This window comes from Condylura cristata, unplaced genomic scaffold (genome assembly GCF_000260355.1).
Source record: "Condylura cristata isolate star-nosed mole 26May11 unplaced genomic scaffold, ConCri1.0 scaffold00005, whole genome shotgun sequence".
Classification (NCBI taxonomy): Eukaryota; Metazoa; Chordata; class Mammalia; order Eulipotyphla; family Talpidae; genus Condylura; species Condylura cristata.
Window position 1 is genome coordinate 61,020,594 of NW_004567106.1, and position 17,898 is coordinate 61,038,491.

The 17,898-nt window shown below is 51.1% G+C and overlaps 1 protein-coding gene across 1 annotated transcript in view; it reads right to left on the bottom strand.

Moving 5' to 3' along the window:
- The window catches only part of PODXL (podocalyxin-like), a 28,929-nt gene extending 19,572 nt beyond the window's left edge, over positions 1 to 9,357 (bottom strand). Inside the window, exon 1 of the mRNA XM_004677190.2 lies at positions 9,060 to 9,357. Coding sequence (XP_004677247.1) covers positions 9,060 to 9,357 — 298 coding nt within the window. The remainder of the gene's footprint in view (positions 1 to 9,059) is intronic.
- Between the last annotated feature and the right edge of the window lie 8,541 nt (positions 9,358 to 17,898).

Consider the following 17,898-nt stretch of genomic DNA (forward strand, 5'->3'; position numbering starts at 1 on the left):
CTCCAAACAGTTTTCCATAGTGGTTGTACTAGTTTGCATTCCCACCAGCAGTGCAGGAGAGTTCCTTTTTCTCCACATCCTCGCCAGCATTTGTTGTTGCTAGGTGATTTAAGATGTGCCATTCTCACTGGAATGAGATGGTATTTCATTGTAGTTTTAATTTGCATCTCTCTTATTACAAGTGATGTTGAACATCTTTTCATATGCTTGTTGGCCATCTGCATTTCTTCTTTGGAGAAGTGTCTTTTTCGCTCTTCTGCCCATTTTTTGATGGAGTTGCTTAAACAAATGTTTTAAAGAAAAAGATTTACCCATGTTGTCCAACGTGTCATGTCACTTCTTTGGTCCTTTATACTACTGAATGATAGTTCATTGTAAGGACATACCACATTCTATTTATCCATTCATGAGTTGATGGGCATTTGATGGCTTCTGCTTCTTGGCTGTTATAAATAGCGCTGCTATAGACGTCTATGTACAAGTTTCTATGTGGACATGTATTTTCATTTCTCTTGTATGCCAAGGAATGGGAGTCCTGGGTCATACGGTAGTTCATATGTAGCATTTTGAGAAGTTGTACATGTCCTCCAGCCACTTATGTGGGTTCCTGTTTTTCTACGAACAATCGTTACTGTCGTTTTCATTATAGTCACTTCATTGGGCATTTTACTTTTCTCTATTCTCTAATCAAATCTAGCAATACATAAGAAGTGATCTAGTGAGGTTCATCTTGTGACTAGTTCTACATTTAAAAACCAATGCAGTGACCATATTAACAATGAAATAATAAACCACATGATCATCTCCATTTGTGTAGAAATATCATTTGACAAAATTCATGATTCATTCAGATTAAAAAACTAAGGATAGAAGGGAATTTTCCTAGCCTAATAAATAATATTTCCAAGTAAGTGTACAGATGAACATCACACTTAATGAGGGAAGAGTGAATGGTTTGCTTTTACATTTAGGAACATGGCAAGAATATCCTTTCTCATCATTCTTATTTAACATTGTACTAGGTCACCAGTTCAATAAGGAGTCAGGAGGAGGATAACATCTCCTTCTCCTAAAACGCAACAATAAAAAGGCAACCCAACTTTCAAAACTGAGCCAAAGACATACAAGGAAAAATCACCAAAAAAGGACATACAGATGGCAAATAAACTTGTTTATAGGTGGTCAACATTATGAGCCATTAGGCAAATGCAAATTAAAGCTACAATGCTATTTAATGGCTAAAAACAAACTGGAGGGCCCTCCCTGGTGGCACAATGGGGCTTAGGATGCAGCACTGCAAGCTGGCCCACAGCCGCTTCAGTGTGACTTAGACCCCTGGCCCCGGAGGTGACCACATGGCCCAGCAGACCTCTCCTGACCTGCCCACTGCTCCCCTCAGCAGTGTACTTTGTGAATGTGCCTGTTCTGCTCCCCACTCTGTCTCTGGTGAATCCTCTCACCGCCCCTGCACCTCTGGCCTGTACTCCAGTTCTGTATGCATAAATAAATAAAACTTAAAAAAAAAAAACAAAACTTGGAATATCAGATCTACACAGGAACTTTCCTACACTGCTAGTAGGGAATATAAAATATTACAGCAAAATAAAAGTTTAGCCTTTTCTTTTCAAGGTAAGCATACAAGATCTATATGACCCAGCAAACCCATTCTTACGTATTTACACAAAAGAACAGAAAACTCACACAAAACCCAATGCAATGTTTACTGCAGCTTTACTCACAATCAGCAAAACCTGTAAGCAGCCAAGATGACTGAGCCATAAGGAACAGTGGTAGATCTATATGGCTACATAGCAGTAAAAAGTAACAAACTCTTGATTCATGGAACGTGGATGACAGTTTAAGTGAAAGAAACTAAGAGAGACATAGCATTTGATTCCATTTCTACATAGCATTTGATTTCATTTCTACAGTAGTATGGAAAACCTACAGGCCTTGAAAGCAGGTCAGCGGTTAGCAGGGGTTGAGGGACACCGGAAATTATATATAATGCTTGATGGATCAAGGCTGCATTTGATAAACCCACAGAATTGTACATCTCCCCCAAACTGAGGAGAGGGAATCAACTGAGATGTTCTAAAAATCCCAGGATATAAGGGAAACTCTGAAAATCAGTTTAGCTATGTTATTAAAGTATTAACAGAACCTCACTGGACAGAAAGAGGAGAAACAGCTGACCAAAGTAACAGGAAAATAGGTTTTTGGACTGGATAATATAAGGTTAAAAACAGAAAGAACTATAAACAGGAACTAAGTGGAACACTTGTTTCACAAAGGTTTGCATTATCAAGTTTAGATCTCATGCATGCTGGGGTTGACATATAAAGAAATGATAGATGACATGAGTCAAGTTTCCTGATTGCTGGAAAAAAAAAAGTTACATAAGCAAGGCTGGTGGAGAGGAAGCTAAATAAATCCTTGATCAAGGATGTCAGCATTAACTTGTGTGTGTGTGTGTGTGTGTGTGTGTGTGTGTGTGTGTGTGAGAGAGAGAGAGAGAGAGAGAGAGAGAGAGAGAGAGAGAGAGATGGCATGTTATCTATTTAATACATACGCTCAATAATATATACAGAGATAAAGAAATACACAGGGCTGTGTGTGTTCATGAGTTAGTACACAAATATGTCTGAGCTCTGTCCACTGAAAGGATCGGGAAACAGTAGCAGCAGGCATGCCCAATCATCCTCCACTAAAGTCAATCAGGGCTCTTTGTAGAAATAGCTGGACTCTCACGCTGACAGAAAATAACCAGATGAACCGGAAACATCTTATAATACCAGCAATAATAAAATGATAAAAAGAAGAAAGGAAGAATCAACCTGAAAGAATTCCCAGATGCCAATCGTAGAACAATTTAAGAAAAAATGAAAAAACATTGAATTGGAACCAAAATGATAAAACAAATAGCCATGAATCCATGCTGGTAAATGGTTTAATAAATACAAATGAGAGAGAAGGAGCAAATCACCCTTGAAGAATTGAAAGAAAAATCTGTAGATAATTCTCACCTCCAGGAAAAAGGTAATCTGAGGCTGGTCTGACTCTCTTCTAACAGAGTATAGAAAGAAACAAATAGCAACTTGAAAGTGGGAGAGCTGGCTGACACATCATCTTCTCCACATGATCCGGGTTAAAATCACCAAAATAAATAATGACCAATATAAGTCATCATGTACCCTGATAAGATGAGATGAGAACGGCCCCTTCCTCTGTTGTTTTCTTTCCAAAAATACATTACCCCAGTCTAGTCACAAAATACATCGGACACACCCAACTCCAAGGTCACCCTGCAAACTATCTGACCAGTTCTCTAAAAAAACAACCAGGTTAGGAATAATAAAGAAAGGCCAAGAGACTGCCACAGATTAGAAGAGACTTGTCAAACAGGATGATTATACAGATGATGTCATAATCTCGAACAACAACAAAAAAGTTAGTGGAAATACTGGTGACATAAGAATACTTTGTAGCTTAGCCAACAGTTGCAGCTGCCTTATATTTTAATTGTGCTACATGTGCCATGGTGTATAAGATGTTAAGATGAGAAGCTGAAGTAAAAGTACATGGGACTCTGTATTATCTTTGTATCTTTTCCGTATCTAATCTCAGCAATTCTTTTTTTTTTTAAGATTTATTTATTTATGCCTACAGAATTGGGGTACAGGCCAGAGGTGCAGGGGGTGAGAGGATTCGCCAGAGACAGAATGGGGAGAAGAACAGGCAGAACTGACATAGTACACTGCTGAGGGGAGCCACAGGAGAGACAGGAGAGGTCTTCTGTGCCATGTGGGTCACCTCCCTGGCTGGGGATCAAACTAGTGCTGAAGCAGCTACAGCTAGCTTTGCAGTGGTGTGCTCTAACCTGCTGCACCACCAGGGAGGGCACATTAAAAAGGCAAACCAAGGCCCTCCCTGGTGGCGCAGCGGGTTAAAGCACAGCACTAAGAAGCTTAAGCCACTTCGCATGAGTTCGATCCCACCTACCCCGGAGGAGATCCACATGGCGTGGCAGACCTCTCCTGACCCGCCCGCTGCTCCCCTCAGCAGCGTACTTTGTACTTCGTCAATCTGCCTGTTCTGCACCCCACTCTGTCTCTGGTGAATCCTCTCACCCTCCGCATCTCTGGCCTGTAGCCCAGTTCTGTATGAATAAATAAATCTTCTTTTTTTAAATTTATTTATTTGTGCATACTGAACTGGATACAGGCCAGAGGCTCAGGGGTGGTGACAGGCTTCACCAGAGACAGAGTGGGGAGCAGAACAGGCAGATCGACGAAGTACACTGAGGGGAGCAGCGGGCGGTCAGGAGAGGTCTGCCGCGCCATGTGGTCACCTCCGGGGGCAGATGGGAATTGAACTCAAGCAGAAGTGGCTTTTAGTTTCTTAATGCTGTGCTTTAACCCGCTGTGCCACCAGGGAGGGCCCTGAATAAATAAATCTTAAAAAAATAAACAAAAACAAAAACAAGCAAACAAACAAACAATAAACAAAGGGGAAGTGAAAAAGAATCAGAAGGGTATAACATACATGGTCTTATTTCTTATTTATAAGAACCTTACCACCCAACAGAAAAAAAAAAAAGAAAGAAAGAAAGAAAATAGACAAGAGAAGCAGGTATTTCAGATGAAAAGGTAGCACAAATAGCCTATGAAAATCTAAAAACCTTAGTAATTAGAGGAAGGCAAACTCAAATAAGTCATTTAATACCCAGCAGATTGGCAACATTTTCATAGTCAGGCACAAATGTTGCCTTACTTGGCAACACCAAATAAGAGGAAACTGATTCCAGTTTACAGCTCCTTTGTACCATGGAGCATTTACCCTGCAGAGATGCACACATGTGTGCATCAAGATGCATTTGTCAGAGGACCCCTGGAGAATTTTCATACTGTAAATAACAAGCAAATGTTTATCAACAGCAGTATTGTTCTAATGTATATGGGTAGGTTCTGACCTAATCATATACTGGAATATACAACATTGTGTATTTTATCATGCTATATATTGTTAGCTGGTCCTTCATATCACAGTTGCCAAGGATTCAATCAACTCTGGATCAGAAATGCATGCTACATATACATGTAGTGGTTATGCCTTACCATGTTGTGTTTGTGTTAAACATGTACAGACTTTTTCTTTCTATCATTCCCTAGACAATGCAACAGAATAATTATTTAAATTAGATAACCTAGATATACAGTAGGAGGTGGACAGGGTATTTGCAACTACTATGCCATTTTATATAAGGGACTTAAGCATCCTTGTGGTATCTTTGGGTGTTATTTTAGGGGGGAATCAATTCCTCTGTGGATACCAAGGGATAACTAAGGTAGATAGTTAGACACATATACATATATAGTGAACATCTTATGTACTATAATACAAGTATTAAGCATTAATTTAAAATATACTGAACAGAGCCTCCCTGGTGACATAAGAGGCTAAGTCTCAGCACTATAAAGTGATAGGCAGCCACTACAGCATGAGTTCGATCCCCAGCCAGGGAGCTGACCCACATGGTGCAGCAGACCTCTCCTGTCTCATCCGCTGCTCCCCTCAGCGGTGTGTTGTAGTCAACTTGCCTGTTGTGTCTCTGGTGAGTCCTCTTACTACCCCCAGCCCCCGCACCTCTGATCTATGCCCCAGCTCTTATATAAATAGATAGATGAATGGATGACTTAAAAAAATGCTCAACAATAAAAGCTAGCACAAGTTCATAGGGTGCGTCTCAATTTTCTAGGGTCAAAAATTGGCAACACTAAGCAATATGTTTTTAGAGATAAAAACTATTTCTGAAATTTGACAGAAGATGTAATCCCTAAGGTTGGAATAACAGCTACTTCTGAGGGGAAATGGGGATGAAACAGGGACTTCTAATTCTTTTTCAAGAAGAGAATGGCCCATTGTCCTAAACAAAGATTGGTTCTCCGAGGTTCGCCCACAACCTCAGCTTGTGGCCATGGAGGAAGGCCCAAGGGAGATGGAAGCCTGGCTGGGGCTGCTGGGAGAGGCAGGTGGGCTTGGATGTGCGACAACCCTTTAGGTCTGAGGAGCAGAGGAACATGGCAAAAGCTCGAAAGCAGGGGTAGTCAAGTTTCATTTTCTTTTGGAGATTGGAGACACAAGAGTTGATCAGAATGTGACTTTGGTTTTGTTCCACTACTGTCTCCTTGGGTCCTTCGGCCGCAGAGAGAGAAGGGGGTTCACATGTATTGATCCTGGGCCCTTGGTAGAGGACCGACACTCCATTTCTATGGCATGGCACTTAGAAACTAGAAGAAAGAAGTGGGCAAAGTCAAAAGTGTTTGGTAATGCTGGCAGTGGGAAGGTTAAGTTTTCATTTGACAGCCATAATTTTCCCAAATCTAGATGGAATCCACTATACTGACACAACGAATAAGCAAGAAGTAGTTGTGTGGACAAAAAAGGAACCAGATACTCATCGTGGCAGTGGGTAAGTGAACCTACTAGAAAGTGCTCCCCCAATCTGAGCGAACTGTCAGCGCTATCTGGCACGCTTGTCAGAACACCGCCTGCTGCTGCAGGCTTAGCCAGCCTGGGACAGAACATGGCGATTTGATGCTGCTGGTCTGAGGCCGGCAACTGGAGAGACACTGGAAGCCAAAGGAGGGCTTGCCGTGCAGCGGAGGGGTGAATCATGAATTAAAGGGAAAAAATGTCCAGTTAGTGCTACAGGGCACCCAGTGTGAACTGGGTTTCCTGTCTGTGGGTCCTCGCTCGCGCGCTTGAGATTCAATCGTATTATGGACACACTCAAAAAGGTTCAATCATGGATTTATTTATAAGGAGAAAGGTAAAAGGAACAACCCAGGGAAAGAGAGAGAAATACAAGTTAGCTAGAATGTCCTACAGTTCTGCTGACTGGTTCTGTCCACCAGCACGCTGAAACCAATCGAGAGCTAAATGACCAGCCGCAAACCAGGTCAAGAGGCCCCCCAGAACCCACATGTCCAGTTTTATCCCAACCTGGCTGCTCAGCTCCACCGTCACGTCCCAGCGTGCTTCTCCTTGGTATTGATGGGATTAGCAGTTCCAGTATCTGGAGTGGGGGCGGAGTCCATGAAACCTGTACCTGTTACATTAGCAGCGTGTTTGAGTTTTTTCCCTGCTTGGGCAGAGGCGGGGTTCACCCAGCAGCAGTGGGTTGTTCTAAGTGGCATAATGGTGAGAGAGGCTGCAGAGCCCTTGAGGATACCTGGGAAGCGGGGATTAGAGTGGTGGAGTGTGAAATACAGGGTGGATGGAGACAGATATCAACCCTATGGGGACTGACAGGCAACGAGAAAGTGAGGGGCCGCCAGACTGGTGTCGTGTCTGGCGTACATGAGTCAACTAGAAGTTAGACTAGTGATCAGAGAGTGCAAGGCTTAGATTTCAGAGGTGGTGCACTTGGTGGTGTTTCAGCATGTGAAATGGAAATGACTGCATGAGTAGAGCTGAAGAGAACGAACGGGAGGCCAGGATATACAATACACCTGCTTATCCAGTGGGGACTGAAGTCACAGAGCGTGACAGCAGAAACTGAGATGGGGAGGGAGGCAGGGGGGACATGGGCCAGGGAGCGTGAGGGTGGGTCGGTGAACAGCCTGAGACGCTGCTGAAGCTATGCTGACATGAGTGAGGTGAGGGGCTGCATTAGCAAAGAGGGGTCCCTCCTTGTACTGGGCTCCAAGGGGCAGGGGGGGCGAGTGGATGGCCGGGAGAGGTGAAGCCTGACTTCAGCCTTCTTCTGTCTAGTAACTGCCCTCCACCTTCAGTAAGGACCTACTTCCTCCAGTTCCTGGCCATGTAGAGATGTGGGACTAACTTGACTATTAATAGCAGAAAGGAAACTCGAAAGAATGCTCCAGGAAGAGGGTGTGTGGAAGGAGGGCAGGAAGGCAGTGAGAGGGAGGCTCCGGGTCTGGACACCAGCGTCCACCTCTCCTTCCTTTGTTACCCTCAGCTCACCACCCTCAAAGGCTGCTCCCTCCAGGGACTAAAACCAAAAGACTCCAAAGTGGGGGGGGTGGGGGTGGACAGTGAAGTGTAGAAACCAGACAAGAGAAGCTGACATCTTCCTGGATTGATGTGATAAAGCAAAAATAAGTTCTGGGTCCTCTTGAAACATAACTGTGGAATAGCCGCGCTGATTCCCGAGCATGATGCTGAACACCTACGTTAGTGGGCCTTTGCCATGACGAGGGCTGCCCGCGCCAGTCCCTGCACGACCTGCCCAGATGCCCCAGGCTTCAGCGTATCTGACATCCTCTCTTTACAGTGTTCAGCGCCCCCCCCCACCTCTCTTCCCCTACTTTTGAAGATTTGGTTGTGTTCCCATCTGCTTCTGGAGCATTAATTCGGTACCCCTCATTCCCTCTTCACAAGCTCCCTGCCTCAGCAGTCTGGCCATCCTGGCCTGCTGCTCCCCTCTTGTTCATAAGACCCACTCATGGCTTTCCACCAGGAGAACCTTGGGGGTTCCACATTCCCTGCCCTGTTTTATCCTTGAAGGTTGTTTGCTCTGATGTTCTGCTCTGAGCAGCTATCGGTCTGTACCAACCCGTCAATGCTTTTTTTTTTTTTTTAAAGATTTATTTATTCATATAGAACTGGGGTACAGGCCAGAGATGCGGAGGGTGAGAGGATTCACCAGGGACAGAGTGGGGAGCAGAACAGGCAGATCGACGAGGTACACTGCTGAGGGGAGCAGCGGGCGGGTCAGGAGAGGTCTGCCACGCCATGTGGTCACCTCCGGGGCAGGCGGGAATCGAACTCATGCGGAAGCGGCTTAAGCTTCTTGGTGCTGTGCTTTAACCTGCTGCACCACCAGGGAGGGCCTCAACCCGTCAATGCTTTAAGGAAGCCAAACCCGCCCTCCAGAGGTCCTAAACAGGTATGGTGAGGGGGAGGTGGGGGGGAACCTGACCTTGGTGAACAGCATCAGGATGGGGTTTATGTAGGCAGAAGAACAACAGGAAGGAGCTCAGAGCGCTGGGTTGGAGTCTCAAATGGGGGTCCGGGCAGACTGACGCCCTCACCTGTGCCGCCAGTATGGAGAGCTCCCCACTCTGCACTGGGCTCAGGTAATGCCCAGACCAGCTCAGTGCCCTGGGCACGCCTGCTGCTGGCAGCCTGCTGTGGCTGCCACAGCAAGCTATCCCGTACATTTATTCTCTCACAGTTCTGGGAAGCAGACGTCTGAGTCAGGTGTGGGCGGCACAGCGCTCCAGGCGGGGCCCTGGACTCTCCGCACAGTCCTCGCCTCTGGAAGCCCCTGTGGTGCGTCACTCCCCGGATTGCAGTGGTCACTCCAATCTGCCCGTGTGCATCCTCCATCTTTGAGCAGATAACTTGCCCTTGAATTTAGGGCCCACCCAGATAATCCAGGCTGATCTCACCTTAAGAGCCTTAGCCTCATCACATCTGCAAAGACCCTCTGTCCACATAAGGTGATAGTCACAGGTTTCAAGGACTCTCTTTTGGGGATGGGTGGGGCAGTATTTTTCAGCCTGCGCAGTCCCCATCAGGAAAATGGGCAAAATGACCTCTGGGGGGGTTCCTTTTGCCAATTCCAACAGCACCCCCACGTGGGTTGAAGACCCCAAAGATGCATCTTAATCAACTTCCCTGGCATAAGGGGTGTTAGAAACTGAAAATCTGTGAGCTCCCTTCCCTGCCTGGTTCAGGTGAGTTGGTGAGAGTGGACCCCGAGGATGGGACAGAGGACAGAGGAAGGGCTTGGTCTTTACTGCATGAGGGTATACAAAAAAAGCAGCTGCCTGCAAGTGAGGGGCCTCATATAGCCCAACTCCGCTGCCACGTGGAGCTCAGAGCAGCCCCCGCCACTGTGAGGAATAAACGCCAGGGACTTACTTAGGCCACGTGTTGGCGGTATTTTGTTGGAACAGCCCGAGCTAATGAAGACAAGAGGGTAGGGTAGAGGTTCACAATGGAGAGACAGCAGGAAGGACTGTTTCAGCTTCTGGGGAAGGGCAGGGTCTCCCATGCCCGCTCCACCCCCACCAGGCCAAGCGGTCAGGCTGACAAGTGAGGCCACAGGTTCCAGAGGCTCACCCTGCCCACCCCTTCCCAGAGCCCTGGGAGAGGATGAGTCTGCCCTTTTGGTGCCTCTAGAGGACAGGGCAACATCCCAGGGGGTTATCGGGCCTGGCTCCTCGGCACAGTCTCTCTCAGAGGAGCCCAGAGCCCTCGGAGATAATTCCGGGCATTCTTCAAATCTGGAATTGTTTTGCCCTTATCGGCTTGTTTCAGCTGGCCTGGCCTGTGGACACTAGCTCGCAGGGCGGGTGCTCTCTGGCCGTTTCCCAGGGCAGGAGAGGCTGCCACTGTCCAGTGTGGATGCCTCCAGCCATGGTGAGGCTGGCTCACTTGAGTACACAGTCCCTGCTGGGAGGGCTGGCCAGAGGCCAGAGGCCCGGCTGTCCCTTCCCCAGGCCAGCACTTTGTTCTTTGCTGTCCCCCGGACCTGGGGTGAGCCCTGGAGGGGGGGGGTACCCTGCTCCAATCTGCACACATCCCTGCCCAGTGCTGAAGCAGGACCTTCCAGAAAGCACTACAAGGGTAGTTAAGAGCACGAACTTAGGTCATGTGCCAGGCAAAGTCTGAACTCTGTTCCCCAGTCTCCCCATGTACCAGAAGTGATGGGAGGGTAAAGACCATAATTCTTTCCCACCTTTCAGTACTTGGGGTGCACAAAGAAGTATTCCCGTGTTGCACTACAGTGTTCTTTCCTGGTTTCCCAGTGCAGCCTGGCAACTCCTGGTGGCTCTGGTCAAGCTAAGGGCTGACAAGGAGGGTAAGCTGGGACCCTCCTGGGGAAGAGGAACTAAGTAGCCTGGGTAGGAATACGCTCTGGGAAGAGCCTCCTCAGAGAGGCTTGGGAGAGTCAAGGGAGGCGGAGAGGAGAGCAGAATTTTCACACTGGCGCCCCAATTCTCCCTCTGTGAGAGCTGGTGAAGGCAGGGCCAGAGCCCCAAATTCTCCCTCTGTGAGAGCTGGTGAAGGCAGGGCCAGAGCCTGGTGTTCAGGGACCCAAGGTAGAGTGGGTGGGGTAGGGGACTCCCCCTGGCCAAGGTTTCCTGCCCAAGTTAACAAAGCAGATCACATCAACCTCCTTCCCCTTCCCACCCTGAGGGGTGTAGGGGAAAATGATAGTCTGATACAAGCCTTTCTAGAAGAAAGGGGGGACTAAGAAGAATTAAGCAGAGTGAGCACCCACGGAGGGTAGGCTAGTTAGTACAGGTATCTCGCTGCATGTTTCTGTTCTTGAGAAAGTGAGGCGAAGAGGGGTGAACCGGCCTCTTCAAAGCCACAGCCGGTGAGCGGTCAGGGTGTCGGTCTGACAAGCAGCTGGTGCCCAGGGCGCCATGTGGCACCAGGCTGAGTGGGGCTGGCCCTGGGCCGAGGCTGTAACGAGGACAGTCCCTTGGGTGTTGCCTCGTGTTTGTGGCGGAATGAATGACACAGGACACAGTGTGACAGGGGTTGGCAAACTTCTGTGAAGGGCTGGAGGTAAACATTTCAGAACCCGCAGGCCCTGTGGCTGATTTCTTGCAATGACTCAAGTTCACAGAAGCCAGAGCAATACCAGGCGGCATGCGAGACCGCAGGTGTGGCTGTGTTCCAAAGAGCGGCCCGATCCCAGGTGGCCAGCAGCAGCCGGCTGACCCCAAGACACAGGCGCCTGCTGTCTGGGGGAGAAGTCTGGGCTTCTGTGCAGCTGTGGCCCCGCTACGGTGATGTCGCTGAAGAGCTCAGCAGGAACCGCACACCCTGGCCTCCTGCATACAAGAGCCTCACGGGATGACCCCTGGGAAAAGGTAATGAAGACACAGAGGGAGGGGGGTGGGCTCGGAGGGGTCCTCGCCTCTAGGTATGGTGGTTCTCCTGTTGCCAGGACACCCCTGTGTGCTCAGACACTGAGGCTGCATAGCAGCCTCATGAGGGTGCCCAGCCCATGGCCACTGCTCTGGTACCCAGACATCCTTTTCCAGCGGGCACTCCAGTGTGCTCCAAGGGCTGGGTGCCTTGCTGCTGTGCTCGTCCTGACCCTCTGGGAATGGCCAGTGACAGCAGGGCTGGGGCGGATGACCGACCCACACTTAGGTGACCCTAACTTGGTTTCCAGCCCCTTCTCCTTAGGAAGCCAGTGACTCCTGGTCCTCTCAGTGTCCTCTCTCCCTGGGAAGTCCACTGAGCTGCCTGCTTGGGCCTGGGGTGCAATGTAGCTCCCGCTGTGAAGTGTCAGGAGATGCCCAGAGAACAGCCCTTGCCCTGACCTTAACCGCATTTCAGAAGCATGGCTACATCTGCGTGCACACGTCCCAGGTGTGGCTGACCGCACCCAGCCGGCCCCGCAGGGCTCACATCTTGGCCACCTCCCAGTGTCCCCATCCACCCTCTCTCTACCTAGGGCGACACCTCTTCTGATCTAAATGTCATGGGTTTGTTGGGCTCGGGTGTGAAGCTGGTGCCAGGGGCATCCTGCAGATCGTCTGGCCTCATTCCCTGGCCATCTATTCGTACCCTTCACCCCTCTCACAGCGTGGGGCTGCAGACTGAGTCTCACTGGGGCCACTATGCCACTGTGCAGATGGCCATGGTGCAGCGTCCCCCACTGAGGGCATCCCTGGGCCTCCAGCGCAGGTCTGCATGCACAGGGCCTGCATGAACACCACAGATGGCAAGTTTGGGGAACACACACCCCTGCTGAGGTCCAGCTAGATGAGCAGGGTGTGGGGATGGCGAGGAACCAGGAACACTGGCTCCCATGCAGGCCTGGGACCCCATTCAGCTCTGTTCTTGGCCAGGACCACAGTCCCCCACCTGCTCGGGCTCCTCTACCAGCCCAACCCCCTGGCCAGCCAGAGGATCACGAAGTGTGTCTTCAGGGCCAGAAACCTGGAAGATATGGAGAGAGAGGTGTACAGAGAGAGGGCCAGGGGGGCCTCCCTCCCCAGCAGGCCAGCCCAGGGAGTTGTTAGTTTCCATAGGATTCTCAGAGCGGTGCCTTCAGTGACCTCTGCAATCACTCCTGAAGACAAGATAGGCCAGAGCAGGCTGCAAACCCCCAACCCCATGAGCTCTCTAGTTGGAGGGTGGATGCAGAACCCAACCCCCAACCTCAAGAAGACAGAGCTGCTCACCAGGAAGCTTCTAAATACATTCTTCGGATTACTGTTATTCTAATTCTGTTGCTGACAGCATCGAGGTAAGAGGAGAACTAGGAATTCAGTGTGCCATCTGAGGCTGGCACCCTACCTCCACCTGTAGCCAAGTGCCTGAGGCCCCACCAGCTCTGTTCCACCTGTCGTGACTGTTCCTAGCAGGAGGTGTGCAGTGCTGAACCCTGGCTGCGTGGGGCTGGTATGGCAGGTTTTTTGTGGGGTACGGGGGTATACCAGTCTGCCCAGGCAGGGAAAGGGCTGGGCGCTTCCTGAGCTGAACACGATGGATGGACTAGCTGCCTTAAAACAAACCCCTTCCCAGGGCCTCCTAATCCCTCTGCCTGCTGCAGACCTAGTGAATCCGGGCAGGGTGCCCAGCGGTGGGCGGGGGTGATGCCCGCCTGACTGCACTCACCTCCCCTGCCAGGAAGGGCTCCCGTACAAAGGTCATGAGGACAGGGCAGCATCCTGGCCAGGAGGCAGTGTCTCAGAGCCTCTCAGGGGTCACAGAGGAGACTACAGGAAGCTGGAGCTGGGGTGGGGGTGGGCTGCAGAGACTAGGGTCCTGGGTGAGCCTGGGGCCTGTTTCCTTGCCTGTCAAGGGAGAAAGAACTAGCTCTCTTGGGACAAATGAACATTTAAAAAAAGCATTTAAACTTTTTTCTGAATCTGCAGGGGGCAGGTCTTGCCGGATGGGGGAGCCTCGCCAACACTCTACTGGGCCCTGAAGACACAGAGTCCCTGTGTTGAGAGTCCTGGGGCAGGGCCTGGGGTCCTGCTCCCGGAGCAGGTCAGAGGCCAGAGGGGCAAGGGAGCATGGTGCCCTGTCTCTTCCCGGGCTGGGGTGCTCTACACCCTTAAAAACAGCTCATCGTTATGGCTTCCTCATTTTCCTTGCCCCACACCAAGGACCTATATTTTCAGGACAGCTCTGAGGAGCTTAGGTGAAGCAACTTGGGGGCCTAAGGAAATTAGCTTCAGGGCTGTGTGTATGTGCCAGCTCATGTGCTGTTTCTCCAAGTGTGATGCTTGGAAGTGCAGAATCACCCAGACAAAGCCAGCGAATTCCCAGCCCCACTGACGTGCAGAGTTAGAACCAGGAGGGAGCGATCTGGGACTCTTTCTGGAAAAAAGCCTCATCTTCACCCTACTTGGCATCTTTCACGTGATTCCGACGCTCATTGAAGTTTGTCATCTTTACACTTCAGCTCTCTACTCTCACTTCGAGATCTTATCTCACAGGCTAGACACCGGCGCTCCCACTCTGCGGAGGTGCCTTGATTACTCTCCCAGAGGAACATTCAGACTGGGGCGATGGGAAAGGGTGGGCGGGAGGGTGGGGAGCGACTGGAGTCCCGGCTCAGCAACACCCCCACACGGCACGGGGTTCCCACAACCCCAGGCGACTGCTCCACCGGCTGCGCTCCCGCTGGGTTCGCTCAACCTCAGTGCACGACGCTTCCACACCCAAAGCCTGCAAGCACTTGGCACTCAACGCTCCCCTCAGCCGTCAGTAAAAACAACCCTGGTAAATACTGTTCCGCGGGCGGGCGCACGCGGTCATTCCCACGCCTCCTCCCACCCCCAGCACCCCCAGCCGTGAAAATAACCAGATGTGTGCGGATTTCTCGGCTGCCCCTGGAAGCCTCCGCCAGAGCCAGGTCTCTACAGCCGGCTGAAAACAAACAAGGGCAAGGGCCCGCGGCCAGAGGGAAGTCCCCTATAGACGCGGGCAGCGTGGGCTGGCTCTGTGAAAGGGGCCTGTGAATTTCCCAGGGAATGACGGGTTTCCGCCTGGTGGAAGCAGGAGGTGAGGCGGCAAGCACAGCTTTCCAAATTTCCAAACCGGTTTTTTTTTTTTTTTTTTTTTTCTGTCCTGGAGAGATGTCCCCATCCAGGAATAACACCTGCATCCTTCTCACTGCAGGATAATCCACCCCCCCGCCCCCCCCCCCGCTAAGTGCCTGTGCGCATGCTCAATGCCCGCAGGGGCGGCGCATAAGCTCCCAGCCTCGCCAGTGGGGGGTGAAATTCTGATTGCTTCGGTGTTTGTGAAGACCGGAGAGCTAGGTGGGGGTCCCGAGAGCTAGGTGGGGGTCTGGTGGGGCTGTTGCTTGAAAAGAACAAACAAATGTCCTAAAGAGTTTGGCTAAACAATTGCGGGCTGGCTCCCTTGACGCCAAAGCCGGTGAGGAAAGTTTAAAAGCCACCTTCCTTTTAAACAAAGCCAGGCCGTCCGCAGCGCTGGAGACGCAGAGCTGGTCAAGGAAGTGCGGTTTCCTATGGGATCCGCCTAGGGAAATGAATCAAGACTCCCAGCCCCAGCCCCGGCTGGTGCCAGGTGTCCCAAACCGAACACTCAGGCCTGAAAAGTAGTCAAGGCGGCTTAATGACACCAGACAGGGGGCCCGGAAGGTGTGGACGCACTCGCGCGCCCGCGTGCACGCGGTGCTTCACAGCTCTTTTCAGAAGAAAATGGGAGCATGGTTTCCTTCTGCTGGCAGGGAAGGAGGGAATCCGGTTTGCCTAGGTCACACAAGGCTGATTCTGAAGTCAGATTTGGGGATCCAGAATGGGAGGATGAGGAGGCGCCACCTCCTCCCCAAGGCCTCAGCTCTGGCTATTGCACGGCCCCTCCTGCCACCCTGCAAGGTGGGTATGAAAGCCCAGGTGTCCAGGCCAGGTTGTGAGCCTCAGGTGAGGAGCCTCCAAAGAGACTCTGGGTAAATCCCGACCATTCTCCTGCCTGGGACTCCATTTGGAAGTGGGGGCAGTGCTCTAGACTTCAGAGATAGCCGTCCCCCAAGAGAATGCCTTCCTTCTTCATCTCCCCTAAAGGGAACTGATGCCCCCCTCAGGCTGGTCAGGGCAAGTCAGAGAGGCAGAAAGCTACTGGACGGTCAGGGCAAAGTGCTGGCTTCGGCACCAGCTCCCCAAGACCAGTGGTGGTTTCGAGCTATGCTCTAGAAGCCCTACAGATACCACTTTCCTCTACTTTCCTGGGTCACAATGCTAGAACTAGGGGGACCCCAGGCATCATTTGGTTCCACCCCAACAAGGGAGAGATGGGCAAATGGGTGGTCAGACTAGTGAGCACCAGGTTGGGCATTCTTGGGTCTAGAACTGAAGGTTCAACCCTCCTCAGCTGAAAGCTTCAGCATTGCCCAGTCCAGCCCCCCACTTCTTGCCGCGGGCCCTCCCATTGCATCCTCATACTTGAAATCTAGTCACCTGTGCCACCAGTTCTGGGGCAGATCTCAGGCATCTGACCTTTTAACCGCCAGGACTAGTGAATAGGAGGTTTCCAGCGCTCCCAGGGGCCAGCCCCTCAAATACATGGACGAACACATAAGACTCCCAGCCGCAAGTGCAAGGCACAGCTTCCTCTCCCAGGCACTTTCTCTCTCTTCTCCCTGCTCTTTATCAACACCCAAAGCCAACACAGGTGGTCCCTGCTCCTGGGTATATGCTGCCTGTCTGCAGCAACCATCCCCACAGACATGCACACAAAATACCCAGCGCTTAAGGGACAAGAAGCCGCAGGGCAGTTACACCAGGTGTGTTGACATGGTGGCAGGAAAGTGACCGGGAATCACGAAGGAGCGCATGGTGGTCCTGCCAGGTGTGGGGAGGGAGAGGAACCAGAACCCGGGCTCCCGTGCAGGAGTGGGACCCTGTCCAGCCCTGTCCCCAACCAGGACCGCAGTCCCCGCCTGCACGGGCCAGCCAGGGGGTCACGAAGTGTATGTGTATCTGAGAGGGGACTGTGTGCAATAAGAACAAGACCTTCAGATTCTCCCTGGGCCTGGAAGTGTATCTGCACCTAAGCAGCCCCTCCCCCATGATGCCAGGGTGGAATGTGATCCACATCGTAACTCCCACCTGTACCTTTCCAGGAGTCAACTGTCTGTGGCACAAGCTCCCTAGGGCCCGGGCCTGCTGTGGCCACAGAGAAGCTGGTGCTGAGGATGAGCATGGCAACTCTGCAAGGACTCTCGGGGTCTCCAGAGGAAAGGAGCCTGGCCAGGACAACTGCCATTGCGGTAGCAGGGTGGGGCGGGGGAACTGGGGAAGGCTGCAGCAAGGCTCTGTACACAGGGCTGAGGCCCAGGGCTACATCTCCTGCCCACCTGGGAAGGAGCACCTTCCGTGCCACGATGGAGATTCAGCCAACGAGATGCACTCCCCTTTCAGCCACCCTTGGGCTCCCCAGTGCTCAGAAAAGGGGTGACTGAAGACAGGTCCACACACATACGAGTCACAACACATGTCTGAGTTAAGAAGTCACAGCACCACGGCCTTGGGTGAGCCACGCCGTGCAGCTGACTGACATCCCTGGAGCCCCCTTCTCTAACCAAGTGGGCAGGATGGCAGGGTGATAGAATGCCAGATGGCAGGCTGCTGCTCGGGCTGCATTTGCCAGAAGCGTGATGCTGCAGAGATCCAGGACTCAACACAGGGCAGCAGAAGCACCACGACAAAGCAGAGCCTGTGGGAAGGGTCTACTGCACTCCCCTTCTGAGCGTAAGCTCAAATGATGAAAAGGCACGTCCACGCGTCTCTTCAGAAGGCCTCCAGCCTCCACTTGAGGACCAACACCATGCCACACAACCCCAGGGCCATGTTACTGTAGACGGAGCAGCCTTCTCCCTGGCCACAGGCCTCCATGCGATTCCTTAGAAATCCGAGT